We start from the raw sequence: 23,058 nt of genomic DNA, 5'->3' as shown, positions 1-23,058 counted from the left end.
TTCAGTAGCGTTGAACTCTTGTAATTTTTTTTCACTGCACTGCTCGAGCAAAGCATTGGGTAATAAATTGTTTTAAGGTTGTTACTGCATCAGCTTTCAATGTCATCACCACTGCCATCATGTACGTGTGTGTGTGTGTGTGTGTGTGTGTGTGTGTGTGTGTGTGTGTGTGTGTGTGTGTGTGTGTGTGTGTGTGTGTGTGTGTGTGTGTGTGTGTGTGTGTGTGTGTGTGTGTGTGTGTGTGTGTGTGTGCATGTGTGTTTATTATCACTTTGTTATTTATTTATTTTGTTATCTTGTATGACAGTCTTTTGTCACATCGGCATACAAGCTAGTTGTTGCTATGCTCAGGCTTGCGTTTTGGGTGGCTGGGCTGAACAGTAGCTCTGACCTAGCTCTCCGCTGTGTGCAGATGTGGATCTTTGACCAGTCGGACGGCAGTGGTCGTCTGCTCAAGCAGCAGCAGGGTCACAGCGGTGCACCCTGTCGCATTCGGTTCCATGGTGCCACGGGTACCAACATTCTCAGTGCAGGTGAGCGAGGAGGTGTCTGCCTCATTGCGTGCTGTCCGAATGTGATGCGACACGTAATCACTCTGAGTGCTTTCCATCTTGATCTGGCCTAGTATATGTGACCGTATTGCAAGTTTCATGCCGTGTTGTAGTCCATATGCTGTGGAGTTTTCAACAGTAACAATAAGTCGCCAATCTGTGCCCTTGGTGATGCAGGCTTGGACAGCGTGCTGCGTTCATTCTCGACGATTGGCGAGAACCTCAACAAAAGCTTGGGCCAGGCGTCTTACGATCGCAAGAAGGCCAAAAAGTATGGCGTGCTCAAGGACCCTGGGAAAATGCCACCCATCTGCGAGTTCACTTCAGGTGAGCTTGTGTTTGCGCCTGCATTCTCAGTTTTGTCATGTCCAGATTTACCACTAGGTGGGACAGTCGTTTGCAACTTCATAAAAGGGATCCAGGAGTGCATGTCCTCTGATTTTCACCTCTGGTGACTGAACTGGTTCTTGAGAAGTGCTGAGAAATCCCTGCTTCTTTGTTTTACTCCTCTCTGCTAGGCGTGCTGACAGGAAGGAGCGTGCGGATGTGTGGCCTCTCAATAAGTGCCCATATGCACCCATAGTGATGTACTATGGAAATGAAGCAGTATGCAGTGAGCAACAGTATCATGTCCAGATTTCGTTACGAAGAAGGCGAAGGGAAGGTGGGAGGGGTTAATGCATTCATGGAATTGGGCGCTTCTGGCGTGCAGATGAGCCGCTTTGAGCAACCCAGAGGTTGCACCGAACCCACAAAGGTTAACATGTTTATGCAAGTTTGAAGGAAACGCCCTAATTTAGGAGTGTTTGTTGGTCTCATTCTATGAGTAACACACCACAAGCAACCAAAACACTGTTTTATCTTTGGCCGAGCTAAATCAACAAATACAGCCTGGGTGACTAGAACAATGCAGTGGCAGTGCTAACAAGGCAGCACTGACATGCCTTCTCTAGGGGAATGCAGTGTGGGTAGCCTAGTGTCCCCAGTAGCATCACGATCAGAAAAACCTACAAAGCAGGTAAGAGTGCAATGGCTTTGTCACAGCAGCACAATGCTAATGCCGGCTTGCTGCACTGAAATGTTTCACGGGGCAACGCACACGCATTAATGCCAGGCACCGCTTCTCGGCCGTGGAGGACCACAGCCACAAAGCCCGAAAATGGGGCTCTCTAGGCGTGGTACACAAACATCCCTATGATTAATCAGGTTCACTTGAACCACAGTGTGTGCATGCTGAGCACGCCTCTGCTGAACTGCACCTGATGGGCTGTTGTTTGTTCACCACCGCCGTTATGCGCATGCACGTGGCACTTCTGGCATTTGTGGCATTTGTGGTGGTATCACGCTTGTCCCGCACAGCCTTGTGGGATGAAAGCTCCCACAAGGGGCATGTGGAAAAATTTGTGCTACTTTTAAAAGGCTTGCCATAGATCAAACTGTCGCGGTTTTAAGGCGCCAGGGTGAATTGCGAAAAGTTTGTAATTAAATGAGAAAAAAAGAAAATATGTTGGCAGTCGGGAGTACTGTTGAGTGAGCGGTACATTAAAACAGTGGTACTCTGCTTTGGCTCTTCGATAATTTGAAGAATATTGGTGTCCCGTAATCTCTAATGTAGATTTTATTGGATAATTTGGACTGGCAGCTTGTACCGGCCAGGTTAATTTGTAGATCGGTACGATGCGGGAACGCCCGATTCCCATTTCGCTTTAAACCCATTGAACCCACAATCTTTAAAAGCCGTGAGGCAGTACTGAAAAGTGATGTGGTTGTTTGATATGTGAAGTGCCCGTCCTGGTACTCCAAGCTCGAAAGGCAATCCATGGCACAAATAACAGCTGTGATAAAAGCTGTGCATTCTGATGTAGCGGAAAGCGAACAGCAACTTTCTGTGCGACAGCGGTTTGAATGCTGTTGTACGCCATAAGAACAAAGCAAGCAAAGGCCGCAACAGGCTTTACTGCACAAAGGGGACTTCAGTTCCTCGCTGACAGAATTTTAATCAAAGAACCTCCCAACCCTAGAAACATCAATTCGTCTCCTGTGACATAGTCATTCTTCCTCTGTGCTAGTGGCGAATTGACTGCGTGCTATGCTGGCTTGTGCCATTTCTCTTTCTGGTGTGCCATTTTTAGGGGGGTAAGTTACCAGCATCTCTAATTACTTTAAGCAATCACAATGCTTGCCGAGTGAAAGCAGCGCATTCCCATAACAAAAGTTTTTTACCTGAGTCTCACCTTTTAATGCATTATTATCAGATTACACATTTTAAGAGAAATTGGCTACTATCGTATGTCGCAGAATTCCTAATCATGCACGACGATATTACCTGATGGTTGAGAGAGGTCATTTTAGTAACGTCGTACACCTTGCTAGCTAGCTAGCGCCTAGCTAATTCATGTGACCTTGTAATACCATCAACCTCTCGAGCAATTGGAATTTCGTAGCCGAGTTGACAAGTGCTGTGGCAGTCCGTATTCTGAGAAAATGACAACGCCAGTGTGTGTAACGAAATTCCCTGTTTGGTTGAGAGAGGTCACAGGTCTCGAGAGAGCACACGACCTGCCGACCAGTCGTTGTTCAGTCACGCCCCATGGTCTCCTGACATCATCAGCCTCTTGACTATCAGAGAATTTCATAGCAGAGTTAGTCGGTAGTCTTCTAGGGGGCAGTTAGCAAAGATCTGCAGGGTTGTGACATCGCACACAAGGTCGTAACCTCAGCCGACTAGCATTAAAACTGCCCCTAAAGGAAGAAGAGCCCTTCCACTGAAAAGAAAACAAAATACAAAATAAGAATAAGATATAAAAAATGAACATGGCAGCTTAAAAATCATTCCACTCTTTATTTGTGCTAAGTGTGCCCCACATTTTTATTTTGCTCTTTTTATTCAAAGACCTGCTGAGTTCAGATTTTCTTTTTTTCGCACTGAAATGACAAGAATTTTTTTTTATTATGTTGATATTTGCGTCTGGAATGTGAATTGTAAAATTTTTCGGCATCACTTTTATTAATGAAATAACTGGATTCAAAATGTGATGGTCGTAGTGGTATATTGCACGTGAATAAATATGGCAGAGTTTGCACTCATCTACCTCACAGCGCATGCGGCAAATAACTTCAATCATCAAATGCTGTTGCTTCCTGCTGTATTTACACTTGAGAAGCCTTTCAGAGCCTTGAAAACGCTAGAAAAGTAGCACGATAAAAAAAATAAAGGACTTCCGTCTATAATTCATATTAGAAATAAATTTTGACAAGTAATGGAGGTAAAAATGTAATGAATTGTTAAAGGAAAACAATTTTAAATGCTTGTTAAGGCAAATTATTATCTTTGATACAATTTGGTTCTATGACTAGCACAAAGGTTGTCTTTTTGGTCAATTCCTGATGTCAACTGTGGCCCATGCATTTTTGTTTCAAGTACGTAACCACTGTGTTTCCTGCTAGTGACCAAAGAAGGGAAATAGGGAGGGAGAGAACTTTATTTGTGCTAGAATGTTGGCATTCGGTTGGTGCATGTGTACTAATGCACTAGTTGTGCCTTTTGTGAAAGGACTAATTTTTATGCATGACCCCTCTCCCCATGCCCCAAGTGTTGTGAGCTGAAAGCTCTTTGTGCAGAGTGTAGTTTGAAGACTCTCTACATGGGTGCCAGTTTACTTGTTTGTTAGGTATATAGTCTGTTTTGTGCTGCTAGAGTGGATGGCTAATTGCCACATCATTTCTCTTTCCATTCCACCTGTCCAGAGATAACACGGGAGAAGGAGTGGGACAGCATAGCAGCATGCCACCGGGGCATCAAGAAGGTCACGACCTGGTCCTACGACCGCTGCTGCATGGGCAAGCATCAGCTGTTGCACGACCGATTTAAGGGTGTCCAGGGCCTTTCTGCACTGGTGAGCTTTGGAACCCTTGAGCTGAGAAGAAATGAGGGAATGTGTGGATTCACTACCGTGTCGGTTTGGACAAGTTCTTATCTGTTCTTTCAGCCTGACTGAAGGTTTATCATTAGGGCAAAAGCATTCAGTAAACCCCTAGATAGCTTGAACTGTTTATCATTGAATAAATATCACGAATGTTTTCAATGTTGCACAGTAGCCTAAAATGCTGCTGTGTATTTGTAATTGCCGATCACAAAATGTGTTTGGAGCAAATTTGAATGTGTAGAATCTGATAATCTGGCCTCTGTGATCGTACTGAACACATAATCACCACACTTATGCAGTGCAACATTCTGTGCTGCCGCCCATTATCAAGAGACAGGTCTTTCTCATTTAGAAGCTGGTTAAGCGATAGATGTTTTCTGTTTGGCTTTTTTTTTTTGTGTGTGGCCAGAAAAAGACTTAGAAAGGTGAACTTTTAAACCATAATGTTAGGTTAATCTGAGTAGAAAGCTAACATACTAACTCTCTTTGGACTCTGTTAGGAAGTGGTTAAGCACTGCCTGATTATCCATCCAGAAGATACATCAGATGTAGTGGTTGTGATGATGAGGATCAAACTTAACAAAGCAGATTTTGTTGAAAATCCAAAAACATTCAGAACAAAGTGTGGTCCCATTTGGTCTCAAGCAACGTGGTCCTGCAGTGACTGTGGCTGTTAGTATATGCCCTTGATAAAAATTGTCTCCTGCCTCAGATCTGGAATTGTTCTTCGTTAATAGTTTGAAGGCTGTAGCTCACTGTGGTTGTCATTTTTTTTTTCTTTTCTTTTTTTTTTTGTTGTTTGAGCCCATGTTTTTCTCTGTGCAGTGTGTGTCCCTCAGTGCTTGTGGGAACTTTGTAACCATTGGCTACAGCTCCGGCCATGTGGACCGCTTCAACATCCAGTCAGGCATCCACCGCATGACCTATGGCAAGGAGATGGGTGAGTGCTTTTGCCAGGGTTTATTGTTTTAGCTGCTTTTTCTGGGGAAACTGATGGAAAGATTTTTATTGTGATAGGTGTTATTCCTTTGTTGTACTTTAGTGCTTTTGATATTTTGTGACCGGTTAGCTTTAATAGTTCACAATTCATGGATGGCCATGTGTAATCCCGGGCTTTTGTATTTAATTGCTTTGCGCCACTGTGGAAATCGTTACTGGCATTACGATTTAGCTGCAGTTAGCCCAAATAATTTCGTTCATAATTGGCTTGTGTTGTAGCCAGCATTGCTCTTTGCTCTTCGCTATCTCTTTTCTCTTCCTCCTCTCTCTGTTTGTTCTTTCTTTTTTTCATTCCAGGCTTTGCTCAGGGCATAGAAGGCTCCCTAGGCGAATGCAGGCTTATTTATGTTGAGATTGGACATTTTTTTTGCCTGTCCTGGCCAAAAAGTAGGTTCAACTAAGTGTCGTCTGTTATTAACTTGGGGAGAAGAATTTCACAGTGAACCTTGCAGTGGAGGAAACGTTGCAGGCATTTTCTGATGGTAAAGCAAGGACCACGAATGTATTTGTGGCAGGGCTGTGGAACTGTCAAAGCACTGGCTAAAAGAGAGGACACTGCCTTGGGCATCGCAAAGGGAATGAGCTGCACACTTTAATGCAGCAAAGAAAGTGCTGATCACTCCACCTCTAGAAGCGTAAGAAGAAGTGGTCGTTTGTGACAGCTGAGCAAACTAAACTCTCTCCTCCCGGCTGCCAAAGCCTATGCCAGCGCACTGCCTCTGAAAAGCTTGACGCCTCTGTCATCTAATGCACGCTCGCTGTTGCATGGGGTGGGATGCAGCATCGTTATGTGAATATCTCCTAACGAACCCTAGTGTGCTTAACTCTCTTGGCTTGGTATGTGTTAAAAAGGTGGGGCGTTCATTGACCTGCTTCCCTTTTCTGGTGGCGTTTTGCCTCCTTGTAGCTCACGACGGGGCGGTGAGGGGCGTTGCGTCGGATGCACTCAACCAGGTGGTGGTGACAGGTGGCGCCGACAGTCACCTGCGGTTCTGGGCGTTCCGTGATGGGCGACTGCTGACAGAACTGGCACTCAGTGCGCCCGTGGCCAGAGTGTGCCTGCACCGAGAGAGGTCAGTGGCAGCCACTTTCACATCTGATTATGTGGAAGTAGGTGGAATAATAATAATAATTATAATAATAATAATTCTGAGTTAAAAAAAATGACTGTGCAGTGTGCAATGCCAGGTGCACCTGGGCCAGCACTGGGTTATATGGATGTCAAAGCCCAGTAGCAAGTGGAGTTGTGAAAAATGGTGACATGTAGTGAGGCAGAGCATCATTTGCTGTTTGAAAGAGTGACAGCTTATGGTGACACTGAGAATGGCAAGAGAAGAGGAGAAACTTTGAGGCTAGACAATGGTGAAATTATTTTTCTCACAAGAACAGTCAGGGAAAACTCACTGGAAAAATTAGTTTTGAAAGAAATGAAGGGGTCTGCGTTCTGCGATGGAACATGACCACAGAGACTTAGCCCATATGCTTTAAGTCGAGCAAGAAACTTTGAATTGCAGGTGCCATAGCAGGTCAGCATTGGGGCACTGTAAAAATGATATGGGGAAAAATTTCCTAGCTTTGTTTCATTAAAGTTTAATATGGTTTCTAATAAAACCCTTGTTAATGCATCAGTTCAGTTAAGGTCATTGGCCTACCTACCATCCTGTGCTCCTTGTGCAAGCAAATGGCCGCACATTCTCTGCTTGCAGTGGCATGCTGGCCGTTGCCTCGGATGACTTCTCTGTCTGCGTGGTGGATGTGGAGCTCCGTCGGGTTGTGCGAGCATTTGCCAGCTATTACAGCCAAGTCACTGACATGGTGAGTCCGAACTAGCTGTCACTCTGGGGCCGCCGATCTTCTCTATGTTGCATTGGTGCCTTCCCTTCAGCAATTCATTTATTTCTGCCGGCCTGACTGTCAATTGTTAGGCAGCAGCGTGTGACCAAGCGATAGACAAAACAAGGTACCCTGTAAGGAGCAAGATTGCAATGAATATATGCATCGGCAAAATATTGCTCTAAGTGAAGGGGTGCCATATTAAATTCCGTAGTTCGCACTCTTTCACACTGAATGCAGCTGCTATTTTCATTTCATTTCATTTTTATTTCCTTAAAGACCCCTTTTGAGGGGCATTACATAAGGAGTGGATACAAATTTTGGATGAGATGGTACAAGGTCATGTGCTATGATGATAAATAGCTGTAGGCTTTTTGTGCGAAGATTATTGGACAGGTTTTGAAGGCATAAAATTTTTTTACTGACACAGTGAATACTGTGCAATGTTTGCATGTATGTATGCTTGCAGTGAGGCATAGGCATGTATAAAAGTTTTGGCCAGCTTTTTATGTCTTTGAAGAAAAAGGAAGTGCTTCTATCATGTGAGTTAACTTAATGTGGAGTATGCAGCAGCCACAGGCAAAATTTCCCAAACGAAATGACTTAGAAAAAAAAAATGTCCGCTGGAGAGGTGTAGAAGGAAAACAGGAGCACCGCCCCACAATCTTAAATTCATACTTTCATAATAGTAGTGTCATTAGACTTTAGCAGCTGCAGATAGTTAATCCCTGTAATTAATGGTTTGTCTGCACATTTTAGGACCTTTTTCTTTTTTCCCCTTGCCCCAGGCGTTCAGCCCTGATGCCCGTTGGCTGGTGACTTCATCCATGGACAAGCTGATTCGAACTTGGGACCTTCCATCAGGCTGGTAGGTACCAGGACAGGGTGCTGGGCCCTCTTGCAGTACCTGCACTTTTTGCTCATAGCTTTTTGTCATCATCTTTCTTCACTGGAGTAGCTGCAATGTCATCATTATGAAGCAGTGCATTGAATTATGTATTGCCCATTTGCAGTTGGAGCCCAAATTTGCTGGAGTGTCACATGGGACAAGAACATGTTACGTAATTTATGTCATTATGGTGTCCGACCTCACTGCAGTTAATTAAGTTGACAGGACTGGCAGCACTGATTAATTAAGTCTTCTGAAAACAGTGGCAGATTGGACTGAATGCTAGTGTATTAAAACTTATTTCTTTTAGTCAGCCTGCTTTAGTTGCTGTCACCCTTTTTTGGCATCAGTTCTGCCGTATGATTAATCGAGGATGACATGAAGGAACAGCAAGAGGTTTTCTAAGCAGTGTTTTCTTCTTGGCCACGAAATTGGGTGCGTGTTACACGATAGGTAGTTGGCTAGGATCAGGCTAAGGTGGCAGATAAAACTTTTGTACCACCACAACTTGAAATGCCTACTTTCTGAGTTCATGACTGCAGATCACTTTTTGCGTACATTTGCATTGCTTTTACTATTTTTCTTCACACTTCTATTTTACTGCTCACCTGTGTGCCATCAGATGTGCAGATTAATGTGTCGGCAGTTTTTACACATGACAAAAGTCTGCCTTTTCATTTGGTTTTATTTTTGTAATGCATTAAGCCATCAGCTAGTGTAATTGTTAAGCCTTGAATAACTAGAATATTGTAAGACAGTTCAGTATCGCCAGAATTTGTAATGTTAGAAAAAAAGACGAGAACCTTTGCTCAAATGCTTGCCGCATCACCACCCATCACTTGCATACTGTGGCGAATCTTGCCACTTTGTGCCAAGGGAGCCCAACATATCCATTTCGTGGCCATCTTCATCCAGTGTATAAAGTAAAAATTGCGTGCATTTGTTAAAAATGTTTATGAAAAGTTTGGCACAGCCAACAATTTTTAATCTCTACATTCATTACAGTGAGGTTTGACTAACACAGTGGCAGTCCTGCATGGTTACTGTTTCATTGTTCTTGCTGTCAAGCTGACACTGGCATGACCATAGAGGCTGTTAAAGGCCCACTGTCCACCCTTCGGTCGAAAATGTTTTCTTTCCCAGTGACTGCGAGGCTTCGCCCCCAGAACACAAGGCCGCAAAATGTTTTTAAAAAGAGTAATTAATAACGCAGTTACAGCCACTGCAATCACCCGATTCTGTCTTGTTTCTCTCCTCTCGTTCCCTCGCAAAGGTTTTTCACTCTCTTGCCCGGTCGTCTAGCCTCCACAGGCCAAATTCCCCTTCCTCCTCCGCGTTTGGCGGGAGGTGGGGCGTGGTACTCTGCGTGCGCAAAAACTAAACGGGTGAGGGAGCGTGCGCCGCTGCATTCATTGCATTCAGTCTGGCCGTGGCGAGGGAAAAGCGCACAGCGAGCGGCACACACAATTAGTCGTGTACGCCCATCCTTCACCCTTCAGTCAGCGAGACGGACCAATGGATGTCGTGCTACTCTGACGTCAGCCACGCAGCCCGACGGGCCAGCGTTGAGAACGGGGAAGCTGGCTTCCCTAAGGAGAGCATGAGAGCTTTGATTTGTATCTTTACTACTTTGCGGCATGCCTATCTCTGTAGTATTTCGCACAGACAATCTCCAGTACCTGTTCGAAGCATTGGACTCCTTTGCTTAAAAAGTCATACCCTGGACAGTGGCCCTTTAACTGTTGGTGCAGTTGTGATGAGTCATGTGTCCGGCGAATGCCTTTGTATGGTTTTCATATAATTTTGGTAGCCTTATTCGAAGTCTGTAGCATGGGAAACAGTGCTAAGAAACAGCTGCAGGATGGCACCATCTATATATCTTTTACATTAGGTGGGGCCACATTGTTTGTGCATTACATGAGCATCTTCCTGGTTCAGCCTCGTGGACTGCTTTGAGGTGCCCGCACCAGTTACCAGTCTGGACCTCTCGCCAACGGGTGAATTTCTCGCCACGGCCCATGCGGATGACCTTGGCGTGTTCCTGTGGGCTAATGCCACCCTGTACAGCCACGTGACGTTACGACCCTTGCCACCGGACTATGTGCCACAGCTCGCCGAACTGCCGTCCACCACCGTTGATGATGAAGGCGAGTGTGCCAACGCATTTGTCATCTTGCGTGGTGCATGTTCTACACTTGTTACACTTCTGTTGGCATTTTAAATCGCTAATGAGTCACTGACACGTGACATCTGTTACACTGAAGTTTTGTTGCTGATACTAGCACTATTTTGCATTAACGCTTTGGTGTGAAGCGGCACCAATTGAATGCGTCTTTTATTTGCAATGCCAGTGTAGTAGCTTAGTTGATGATATTAGTTGATGTACCGATTTTCCTGTAGCTTATGTGATATCACTTTCCTAGCCCATGATGTACGTGCTTTGCATGTTCTGGATGCAAAACACATAGCTCCAGCAACTTGGTATCAGCAAGGGTCTCAACAGGCTGGGCTCGTTGCATAGGGAAGCAGTACAATGTGTGTACTTAGAATCGCGTGTATACAGATCGCACAATGTCGCGAATCATTTGTTTGATTTGGAATTAAGAATCGACTACAACAAAAAAAAAAATCTCTATGCTGAAGCATAGGAAATGCACTCCTACAGACCTGCTTGTGTCTGGCAGTAATTTATTTGCAGTTCCATGGTAATTGCTCGTCACTACACACAGTGATTGCAGAATGTAGGTGAATATATTAGGAGTAGACTGCTGGCATCACTAAACTACAGTAAAAGCTCGTTAATTCGAACTCGTGGGGGACTGAAAAATTGTTCGAATTAAGTGGAGTTTGAATTAACGAGCGGGCGGCAAAAAAAAAAAAAAAAAAAAAAAAGATGGCCACTGCATTTGGCTGCTAGGGCCAAAGCCAAAATAGCCATATCTGGGATCGTTATCGAGGAATACGCACTACTACTCTTTGAGGTCGGCGATTGCGGGTATTAAAATCATGCGAGTCCAAACACCAAAGGAAATAAAGATATCCAATCAATTTATGCGCCTGGAACTAATGATAAATGTACCCACGTGAGCGTCAGGCTTAATGATGAAATATGACACTATTTATGCTTCAAAAACATGTTTATTAACAAAAGAATAATGATCGAAGAATATCAACATGAAAAATAATCAGTGATTTGCATTTGTTTGCGCTTTCTTCGCCGCAACTCGAGAAGCATTGTCTGCAACTTGCCCAACATCTCCAGCGCAGCATCGAATTCTCATCGGTGGAGAAATAGCGCGCAGCCAGATCGAGTCCCGATGCTGCTTCACATGCGCTCGGAGGAGGCAACGGATCGTCCTCTTTGTCGGACTCGTCGTCACTGTCAGGCGTGCTCGCCGCGCGTGAGCCGTGCTGCTGGCTGGACGCAGCCTCGATAATCTCGGCGTCAGTTAAAGGCCCCGTTTTCTCCACGCCGTTGTCTACGTCGACAAAGCTCTCGAAGTCCACACCCTCCGATAAAACAGCGTAGGCAGGGTCCAGCACGATGGAGCCATCATCTTGATCCACTTGAACATCTAAGTCGGTTGTGCAGCAGGCTTCTGTGGTTTCACTGAAGCCACACTTGCGGAAACAGTTGGCGATAGTGTCTGCCTTGACGGCGTTCCACGATGTTGCCAGCATGTGGCAAGCTCCGAGCAGGTTGACATCATACGGCTTCCCGCTTTCCATGCATACAAGAATCCGTTCTAGGAGGTGGCGCCTGTACAGAGTCTTTAGATTTTTAATAATCCCGAGGTCCATAGACTGCAGCACAGCAGTAGTGTTTTTTGGCAAAAATGCCAGACGGATCGCCTTCAGTCCATTGATGTCACAATGCGCCGAACAGTTGTCGACGAACAAAAGAATATTTCTATTCTGTGCCGCAAACTTTCTGTCTAGTGTGCGCAACCAGTCCGTGAAGATTGCTCGCGTCATCCACGACTTCTTGTTAGAAGTGTACTCAACAGGGAGAGTCTTCACGTCTTTAAAGCAACGAGGCTTCGCTGCTTTGCCTATCACGAGCAAGCGGCACCGTTCCGTGCCCGTCACATTCGCGCACACTAGCACGGTAACTCTTTCCTTGCTGCGCTTTCCGCCCGAGCACATATCACCTTTATAGCTTACAGTCTTGTTTGGGAGCAACTTAAAATAAAGTGCGGTTTCATCAGCATTGAAAACATCGCTGAGCGGGTAATCGGCAAGATATTCCTTCAATTCACCTGAGACCCAATTTTCGCAGGTTTCTTTGTCGACTGCGGCTGCCTCTCCGCAGACGTTCTTAAACGTCAGCCCGTGGCGGGCCTTAAAACGTGATAACCAGCCTTCCGATGCATTGAAGTCGCTGATGCCCATTTGGTTGGCGAAGTCCGCTGCCTTCGCAGCAATTATGGGTCCACTTAATGGAATATTCCTGCTGCGAACATCCTTTATCCACGTAATGACAGCAGTCTCCATCTCGGGGTGAGCCGACGTCCGTAGTCTTTTCCGCGAGGGCTCAATCTCCTTTTGGTAAGCATCGATGATAGAGTCCTTGTTCTTGATGTAGGTAGACAACCTGCTTTTTTTGATGCCATACTTTTCGGCAATCGCTGTCTTCGTTAAGAGACCACGTTCAACCGCCTGCAATATTTCAACTTTAGTCTTTAAATCCTTTGCCGAGTACTTTCCACGGCTCGCCATGATCGGCACAGTCGATGAGACGTCAGCGGCGAGATACCACACAAACGAGCAAGCTCATGCAAAATGCGACAAGAAAAGACTACTCGTGCACTCCACCGATCGCAGCCGCTGCAGCGCAACGAAAATCTGAAACGGCTTGCTCCGGAGCATCGGCGGCGGCGGCGCCCGCGCCACCCGCGCGTCAGAGAAACGCGCTTCTTTTCTTGTCTTTCTTTCCTCTTATCTTTGAACTCTCCTCTATCTGCACGCGGCAGCGGCAGGCCCGTGCACTTTCCTTTTCATCCTTCCCTCAGTCGCAACAACAACAACGCCGGAGGCTCCAGCAAGGAAATAGGCGGCTCGCCTCGTGCGTGCAAAAATACGTGCTGCTTATTTATTCTCGTCGCTGTGCATATTAAAAAAAAAAATTTCAATGCATTGTACTCGTTACGAGGCGACTTCTATTTACGAGAAGCAATGTCGGCTGCCGGCTCCTAGTTCGAATTAACCGACGTGAGTACCGGTACGTTCGAATTATCGGGAGTTCCGGCCCATTGATATACATAGGGCTTTGCAGGGACCCGGGCATCAGTTCGAATTAACCGGCGGTTCGAATTAAGCGATTTCGGATTAACGAGCTTTTACTGTACTGCGGGTGATGCAATGAGTATAGTGCAACTGGCAGTTGCAACAAGGGCGATGTTTGGGTCATACACATAACTCACTGACGAGATTGGCATGCGTGGGTGCTCTGTATTGCCGCTTGCTGCTTCCTGTATGCATGATCACATGCATACAGGAAATTGCATACAGCAGAATTGCATGATGCAATTCTGACTAATGATCACAGAACAGGCGATGTGTGAGCCAAGTGCCATTGCGTTAAAAGGTTATTCCATAGACAAATATTGTTTCCTGCACAACTGTTTATATGCGAGGCAGTATGCAAATGTACACGAACTCTCAAAGCTGAGGCAGAAAGTTACATTCTTGTTTGGTGATAGCAAGGTCAGAAGAACTGCAAATCTGTAGTGTTTATATTTATTTTGGCCTGAGAGTATAGGCTTCCAAAGCACCGTCGAGCGGCGCTGCTGCTCCTGACAGGGAGCGCCATCTCTGACAGAAAAATAGAAACTGGGGATAAACGCGGCGGCACCACCTAGGCATCCCGTGCAAGTTTTCTCCTTTCGCTCGCTCGCTTCTGCGCATGTGCAGACGTCTCGCGCTGCTTTGTCGCGCGGGCACTCACTGGACGCCGCCGGCTCGCTCGCTGCCTTCACAGCGTGCGCTGTGCGCTTTCTCTCGCACGAGCATTGACGCGCCCCCGCAGGCGCACCGCGACATGCAACCTGCATTCCGTCTTGATTGGGCAACCTGACGCGTACTTCCATGAAGGATACTTTAATATAAGCGGGAAACTTTTTATTCACGTCTGCACTGTAGAGCAGACGACAGACGGGGATGAGTAAATATTGATTGTGAATGCGTCCCACGTTAGCAAAAAGGTAGGAATTCATCTCGAGGTAAGTCAGCTATGCAACTATATTGTCGTACATAATATCTTTAAAAACTGCTAAAGTATCATCAGTACTGTGGAATAAAGTGCCCGATCGTTGACCATCGTTTTGGCCTGTAGCATGCGATCTATATACGGATTTGTTTTTTTATTATTACGACGTTAGCAAAGGAAATTTCGCAGTAGAAGAATAAGTATATAGTCCGAAGGAGGTGTTTCATCAAAGACAAGAACGCTAGCAATCTCATAAGCACATGCGTGCTCCGTGCGCTACACGCGATATAACCGGCTCGCTGGCTCGGAAGGCAGGTGAAATCCAAGCTTGTACTACACAGTGTTTTATTTCGGTTCTTATTAAATGGTTGCGCTTCATTTATGATATTTGGTTTGCACTCACGAACCTTGTGATGCGAATGGGATGCTCCGTGCGAGTAGTGTTAGTCGAGCCATAGCTAGGATCACTTTTGTACTGCACTTCCGACATATCTTCGTTAATAATAATAATAATAATAATAATAATAATAATAATAATAATAATAATAATAATAATTGGTTCACTTATTGGCCAACTTGCGAAAATCTGTAAAAGCATCTCAGCAAGGCATGTTTTCCAACGCCGCCCCCACCCCCGAAAAAAAAAAAAAAAAGGCCAAGTTATGGTGGCTAGATGACTAGCCACCATAGCCTCGTTCCTAGATATTTTCTTGGTCAATCTAAAAATGAAAAGGCAGCTGTGGACACTTAGGGCACATTCACACATCAGTCTCGATTGCGGACGTCACATCTGTTGATTTGGTTGCTCTCAGAGCACTCAAAGCAGGGAGAGAGCACAAAAAATCGGCAAAACTAGACACGCGGGGAGCGATGAGCAGGATAATCTTCCATCCTCTTCACTTTTTATGCATGGTGTTTAACCACTGTACTTTTTTGATGGCTCTCCAAGCCGTCTTTGTCAACTGTCAACATTTCTGAGTTTAAAAAAAAAAGGGGAAATTGGCTCTTTTCGTTTCCACAAAGAACGCGAGACTTCTCAGAACGCTGTCATGGTGTTGGAAAACAGGTCTTGCGGACACGCTTCCACAGGAATCTGCAAAGTTTCACACGTGAGCCTCGAATTTTGGTGCTTCGCCTACTATTGTGGCTTCCCATGACACAATGCTACTTAGTACATCCGTTCCGCATCAGCGGAAGCGTTTTTGTATCGCCAAATAACCGCCAGACGCAACGCGATCGCGCGCGTGCACAGGAATCTAGCGGTGTGTCTGCTCCGGCGAAGCCCCATCGTTTCACATTTCGCCACCGCGCCAGGAATGCGGCGCTGCCGTCGCGCGGCGAAACTTGAGCTTGGGCTCCCTATACTGGTCGAGCCCACTTATAACGAACTTGATCGTCACGCGGCATTTGTTCGTTGTATCCAAAGTTCGTAGTAAGTGGACCACCTATAATACGGGCGAACAGAGCAAGCGAGATGAAAGTTAACTTTATTTTTGAAAAAAGTCCGTGATGCATGTCTGCTTCTTCAAAGCTGATCGCATCACTGCAGTTTTTAATTTTTCCAGCGCGGTAATATGGGGGGGGGGGGGGGGTTCATCGCCAAGGCCTCTGCTGCACACGAGTTCCTTAAGCGACGCGATGTAACCGATAGCGGTTGAAGCGTTCACAGCAACCGGCGGTAGAGCAGCATCCTCGTCATCGTCCACGTCGGTCTCTGGGCAGTCAGGAAGGGCTCGCACCAGGCCCAAGTCAAGCCCTTGGGCTCGCGCGTTGAGGCAGCCTTCAACTCCCTGATCTGATAAAGGCACGGATGCGGCAACGATGTCAACGCAGTGCCATCGCACAGAAAGAATCGACGGCGCAGTGCCCTCAGCGCGGGGTGGCAACGGAGAAACAAATGGAGAACAGGTTTGAGCTGGTAGAGCAGGCGCCTGACTTTCCGGATTGGCCGACGCAGATCACGTGGATGCATCACAGCACGCGGGCGGCGCCACTTTCTGTTTCGTAACCGCGCGCGCGCTTTTTTGTTTTCATTTTTCAACGTGCGCTTTTTCTGTTTTTACTTCATTTTACCAGCAAAGGAGCGCCGGGGGACGCTTTGTGCGCTCTGTGTTCGCGTCGTGTCAGGGAAACACAAAGTGCGCAAAATTTGCCTGCCACTAGTTCGCAGTGCGAAACCGCGCCAAACACCGCCGGCTCGGTCAACTATGGGGGCCCGACAGCTTCGCGTTCGCTCTAACCGAGTGTTGAGGCCACAACAGTTTGTTCTATGTGAGACACTGTGCCATTGCCCCAATATATTGCTACTTAGCTGTATTCGCTGCCCGTGATGAGGATGAAGAAGTGCAACAGACTCCGAGAAGACGACGATGCTGAGTGTTGTGAAATCGGTGCCCTCATCAACGTTTGTTGTGCGGATAGCTTTGGGACTGTAAATCTTCCACGTAACATCTCTTGGGGGAGGTGCGGGGTATCGATACAGGAGGAGCTAGCAGCCGTATTTTGACGGCATATATTTTGACCGTGGCACCGCCCTCGTTCGTACTAAGCGAGCATTCATTATATCTGTGGCTGTTATAAGTGGGCTGGACTGTATAATGTTTGGCGTCTAGGTAACTGACTACCCTTGTGTCATGTGTGTTGTCAAGCAAACCATTAGCAGTTGCCTGGTGCCTGCTCCAGCTATGAATCAAGCCTCTCTGTCCTATTTTGCTCACAGGTGGTGAGCTCATCTTGGATGATGAAGTGATGGACCTGGGTGCGTACGAGTCACCCGAGCAGATTGCTCCCGACATGGTCACCCTGTCCAAGCTGCCTTACTCGCGCTGGCAGAACCTGCTCAACATTGACATTGTAAAGGTGAGTGGCACAGAGATGGTGCTGTGATGAAGGGAACCTTTCTCTTGCTTCATACATGCCTACAACTTGCTTCACACATGACATGACCTTGACATGTCGACTAGCAGTTTTCGATGCTCACATTTTGCAGTGCACTTGCTCTCAGCCACTTTTGCACACCCATCTTGATGTATTTTTTGTTCGTTGTCTTCCGTGCCATAACCGAGCAGCAAAGGAACAAGCCCAAGGAGCCACCAAGTGTCCCCAAGGCAGCGCCATTCTTCCTGCCAACAACACTAGGCCTGGATCCACAGTTTGTGAAGCTAGATGACAAGGAGAATGTGGTAGGTGAATAACGCAGCCTGCAGGTGAATGCAGATAGTGTGGATGTTTCAGGCTAGTTTATTTTTAAGGCATGAATGTGAATGTACACATAAAAGCATAGTGGTACTGTACGAAAGGAAACGTTTATGGTTCATGCAGTTGCGATGTGCCACCAAGCTGCAGAGATCATCGGCTGTACCATATAAAGGAGACCCCCTTTGAATTTTAGATTACCTATTTGCATGACTCTTAATGCTTTGCACTTTTAATTAAGGGGTTCCATTGTACTAGTATTGAAATTCTGCGCGATATTTCAGTAGTGCAGTGGTTCAGTTCGGAATTGTTATTATAGTTCAGTGCCGGAAGTGAGGCAAGCCAACCCCTTGTGGCAGTGTGTAGCCTCACTTCATCATCTTTCCTTTATTTGCACCACTTGGCCGCTGATTAGTGCTTAACGGCTTTCATTTGCACAATGTTCCTTTTATATTTTGTTGTACCTGCAATGCCTTTGGTGCATTTCTCAGATAAAGAGAGCCTATAAAAGCATCCACTGTTTATGTCTAAGCGCAATTAGTGACCTTTCCCTCATTTTCCAGGCACCCTCAAAGATCGCCTCATTTAAAGATTTCCAGCTGTCCGCATTTGCAAAGATGCTCAACTCATGCGCTGAGTCTGGTGACTGTGAGTGTTTGCTTCATTGGCTTTTTCTTTTTTTCTTTCAAGCCCATTTTTTTTGTGTTAGCCTCTGGGCAGAAAGATGCACCTACATGCAACCTGCTTATGACTTTAAAACTTCAAGTAGGATATGCGATGTTCTGTCCACTTTCCAGTGATGTCAGCATAGCGGTATTCATTAAAAACAGGCCTCAATCTCTGTGGCACTGCAAGGGTCACTCAGACACTGTATGTATTATACACTGATGATATTCTGCCCATTGCCAATAGACATTTTACGTCACTGTTACTGTGCACATGCAACATGTTGCCGAATCATGATGGCTCCCCACATCAGCTGCTCCTCCTGATTGGTCCGCAAGTGTCCATCATGACACTTTTGTGTACTTTCTGGCATTTGGAAGGTGTGTGCGTAGCTGTATACTAACGATGATTTATTCTGTCATTCAGCAGCTGAAGGGAGGATAGTTTTGATTGCCTTTGTGTCAGCTGTTCTGCATTGTAATGTTAACCAAGGTCATGCAATTTCGTGCCGGCCGTTTCATTGATTTTCAGTTTGCAGTTCATTCAGGGGAGTCAGTACTAGTCAGGTAAATTAACACTCACATAATTATTTTCAAATTAGTAGCTTCTCTGCTGATCTAGGGGTGTACAATTTCGGAAGTTCCACAGCATTCCCATTTCTGGATTTTCAGAGCACTCTGACATGTGACCTGGGGCCATATTATGCATTGCATTTATTCCTTTGTGCATGAAAAACCTTGTGTTTATGCTTACTTTTTTTTGTTGTTTCAATTCCCAGATGGCCCAGTGTTTGAGCGGCTGAAGGAGCTGGGGCCGTCCAGTGTTGACTTTGAGATCCGGGGTCTCTCCCCCGATGCTGGTGGCTCCTCAGAGAGCCTGCTGAACTTCCTCAAGGCAATGCGCAGTGGCCTGACAACACGTCGGGACTTTGAGCTCATCCAGTCCTACCTGGGCCTCTTCCTGAAGGCAAGCTCATGTTACTTTTGGTATTCGCAGCTGACGCCACTATGAGACGTAGTGCTCATGTGCTATGCACCTCTGAATTTGGCCAAGTTTATCTCAAAAATAGGTGAGGTTGGACACCTGAACCTTACCATTGAGGGAAGGAAAGAAGAGAGGAACGTGCGCTGGTTGTGGAGGTCTCTGGGGTTAATAAGTCGGCCATTTGGGCTTACTTCGGTGTGTACTGACATTGCACAGCTTACGTGCGTCTTGCGCTATTTGCCAAATTGAGGTGGAGGCACCACAGCCAGGGATCCCATGCCTTCTTGCCGAGCTGCCAAGCATCGTAATCGTCAAAAGACTGTGAAGAGGCTTGAATAGGTGGCACAAGCGGTGGGAATGCGGTGTCTGTTTCCTAAATTGAGGCAAAAAAAACAAGGTCGCAGAAAGTATGGCAGTGGCACTGTAGCAACTTTCTCTTCCTCCTGCCTATTTTTTTTTTCTGTTGCTTACTTGGCCCAGCTTGTACACTTTTGAACCTAGGCTGAGCCTTCAAATGAGAATGTCCTCTGATTACACTTAACAATGAAAGGTGCTTAACTGGGCCATATGGAGTCACTTTTTTTTTATGTTGTGCATGCACTAACAGAGATAACGCAATGTAAGACTTGTTCTTTTCCTTCTCTTTTCCGTGTTCCCGTTCCTGCTGTGCAAAAAGTGAACTAACTTTTGTGGGCCTTTTCTGTACTACATTTAACTTTTTGTTCGGCAATAAAGCTCTGAAACGTTTGAGGAAAATAAAAGTGCCTAGCTTAGAGTAAGTCGCTGCACAATGGTGTAACCTCAAAGCACTTTTTGAAGTCAGTGTTATCCGTCTCGGTGCTGTAATATATCTCTTGGTTGTCCTTATCTCAGAACTGAGCACGAGTGTGGTGCCTCATGTGCATTAACAAGGTGTGGTTCAAGGGAACAGTGGCAAAGCAGCCAAAGGGGCCTTACCCACAAGAACACCTGCACCGGGCTAATTATGGTGCATAAACAACCCTCCACGATGAAACAGCTACTGTTAGAAAAATAGCTTTAGGTTATAGGGCTGTGCACACTGTTCTTCCAATTCTTTGTCAAGGTTCAGGGCACATTTTTGTAGCTCTTTTTTCTTCCTTTCAGAAACTGTGGTCACAGTTGGATCTTACTGTACTGTACTGTACTGTTCAGCCAACTGACAAGCAAAAATGTCTGCTGATCCAGGGGGTTGCACCAGCCATAGCAGTTTGTGGAAGTGTACCATTCCGAAGCCTAACACGTTACACATAAGATACATCACCTGGCCTGAAAAGCTTCTGCATGATTATAAATTGGACTTGACATTCTCGCTGTCAAGTGGTTTTACGCCGTTAGCGCTGTCAGCAAGTGCCCAAGGCTGCACAGCTATCCCGGCTTCATGCGCGAAGAGGGATCGCAAGGGCGCCGTTAGAAGAAGTGCTCCTTGCAGTGGCATGGAGCGCAGTTCGATATATGATACCGAATGTTCCGCCGAATGGGGGTTTGATAATTTCGACCACCACTCCTATACTTTTGCATGGGGTCTTTAAGGAAATATTTCGAGAGTTTGGCATAAGCAATGATTCTTCACATCCATTTCAGTATATCTAGGATTGACTGTGTATATGGTGTCTGTGAATGTTCAGAATAGTCTGGAATTGCACATTCTCTTTTAGAGTTTTCAATGCACTTTGTGTGGCAGTGTTATACTGAAGCCTTCATTCATTGACTTTGAGGGAATGGCATAGACATCTGAATTGTTCGAGGGCCAAATTATCAAATATACATAGCATTTTGGAGTAGTCATTGCCCTATGTGTTTCATCCTGACAGGTCCACGCCGACACAATGGCTGCAGAAGAGGCATTCCAAGAAGAGTTGGTGTCCATTGCGGAAGAGCAACAGAATTCTTGGAAGGACCTTGAATTATCTTTCAACCAGTCGATCTGCATCGTCAACTACCTGAGAAGTGCTGTCCTTTGACTGGCCTGAATGGTCAGGGATGAAGGTTTCTAATGTAAATATACGGCATACTCACTGTAAATACAACACGGAACCATGACCTTCTCGTTGATCATTGTGTTGCAAAGTCTCCAACTTTGGCTTTTTGGTGGTAAACACGTTCTTTTACCGATGAAGTGGTGCAAGCCAGTTCTCGAGGCAATGTAGAGCTGGAAACTGTGGTGCTATCAGTCAGCAGTTGCTTGAGTGGCAGTGAATGCTTACAGTGGCTTTAGTTTTCTTGAACTGGTTATGCAGATGGACCAGCACCTAAAGTTTCATTTGTCTCTGGTTTATGCGTGCATCCTGTGACATTCTAGAGCTTGATATGGATATTGGATACATTTGAGCATAAGAAGTGATAATGCGAAGTACATAGAGAGATCGTTCAGAATATTTGGCTGAAATTCAAGGTACAACGTAGCAGTAATGAAGGAAGACAGGCAATCTTTCTTTCTTTTTTTGATCTCACAGATAGGAATCATTGACTTTGGTACAATTTCTCACTCCATAGCATTCATGTCTGCCCCCTTTTTTCTGGCCTCTCTGCAGATATTCTAGCCTTGACAAGGAGAGTTATGGCATCCTTATTTTCAGTATCCTCAAAGAAACTAGCAGCAGGCTCTCGGAGAAGTTTGAGCTTTTCTTTTAGTGCGTAGCACTACTAGCCGCAATCACGGGTTTCGCCGATGTCTGTCCAAAGCCGCGGGTCCACTGTCGCGGGGGGGATTCGGAAGGGGCGGCCAAGTTTGTTTATGACAGTCACGCAGGCGGCCGCACTTCGGAAGTGATATAGGAACACATAGAAACGGGCGATGCCGTCTGTTCGGATTCTTGGAAAAGTCGCTCTTCGACCGTGCCGCAAAGGAAGCAAGCCAGAGCAGTTAAAAAGCAGAGCGTAAGCGCAGTGGTTGTGGGCTCGGCGCTAACTATTGTCTCTCGTTTTTGAGGGAAAAGGGCGCGGAGGCCATACATCGCGGCAAGACACGGGCTGGGGAGAATGCGCGGCAGAGGGAGCTGCTGTCGGTGTCTTCTCGGGAAGATGCCTGGACGTACGTCCCTTTGAAACCTCCGCCCACGCGCAACCGACCAAGGGCAGCGATCGGAATGTTTGGGCCTTAGGTTTTGTGTGTTGTTTGTTTTGGAAGCGCCACCGTCGGCGTTTGTTTTTGCGACTGCTGGCCGCCTCTTGCGTGAGCTGAGGGAAGATATTGGAGAGAGAGTGTAAATCGAAAATTTGTGTGGTAATGCATGAAAGGTATAACAGTGATAAGTGGTTCTACGCACCTACTTCGTATTTGATTAACTATTCAAATCGGCCATTTTTTTTTGTTGGTTGTTAAGTTCTGTAGGGCTCGTGGCGCGCCGCGCATTCGAAGGCCGCGCCACTTCCCAATGCTCCCTGCGCGCGTGCCTGTTTCCCTCTCCCCACTCGCGCGGGGATAACCGGTCCCGCGCGAGGGGGCTATAAAAGAAGGCACGCGCCGCCGTCGCGCTCTCTTCTTGGTCCCTGGCGCTTCCTGGTCCCTGGCTCGTCGCTCCCGCTTCCCTCCCGGCTCTCCACGGAAACGACCCGCAGCCACCCGGACGACAAGATCCCTGTGAGATTAAATATGTTTGTTATACGGCCCACTGTGTGTTTGTCGTGCGCATCCCTCGGGCAGAGGAATCGCCCACAACTGGCACCCAACTGGGGCTGAATTAGCACCCATGTGGACGATTTTTCTGCCAACGTGGCAGCGCACGGCAACACGACGGGCCGGTCCTTTGTGTGTTAGGTACGACGCCATTTTGAGTTTAGGGCTAG

The 23,058-nt window shown here is 46.3% G+C and overlaps 1 protein-coding gene across 1 annotated transcript in view; it reads left to right on the top strand.

The window, feature by feature from the left end:
* Nucleotides 1-21,340, top strand: part of LOC146181429 (WD repeat-containing protein 36) — a 38,964-nt gene extending 17,624 nt beyond the window's left edge. The window contains exons 8-20 of the mRNA XM_084576464.1: nt 413-533; nt 729-878; nt 4,299-4,447; nt 5,303-5,417; nt 6,384-6,549; nt 7,183-7,291; nt 8,098-8,177; nt 10,137-10,345; nt 17,126-17,265; nt 17,475-17,588; nt 18,165-18,249; nt 19,046-19,233; nt 21,084-21,340. Coding sequence (XP_084432590.1) covers nt 413-533; nt 729-878; nt 4,299-4,447; nt 5,303-5,417; nt 6,384-6,549; nt 7,183-7,291; nt 8,098-8,177; nt 10,137-10,345; nt 17,126-17,265; nt 17,475-17,588; nt 18,165-18,249; nt 19,046-19,233; nt 21,084-21,233 — 1,776 coding nt within the window. The 3' untranslated portion in view covers nt 21,234-21,340. The remainder of the gene's footprint in view (nt 1-412; nt 534-728; nt 879-4,298; nt 4,448-5,302; nt 5,418-6,383; nt 6,550-7,182; nt 7,292-8,097; nt 8,178-10,136; nt 10,346-17,125; nt 17,266-17,474; nt 17,589-18,164; nt 18,250-19,045; nt 19,234-21,083) is intronic.
* Nucleotides 21,341-23,058: the final 1,718 nt, after the last annotated feature.

Source organism: Amblyomma maculatum, chromosome 8 (genome assembly GCF_055883805.1).
Source record: "Amblyomma maculatum isolate TAMU_Amacu chromosome 8, ASM5588380v1, whole genome shotgun sequence".
NCBI lineage: Eukaryota > Metazoa > Arthropoda > Arachnida > Ixodida > Ixodidae > Amblyomma > Amblyomma maculatum.
The sequence above is the reverse complement of the archived record's forward strand: the minus strand, read 5'-3'. Positions and strand labels throughout refer to the sequence as shown.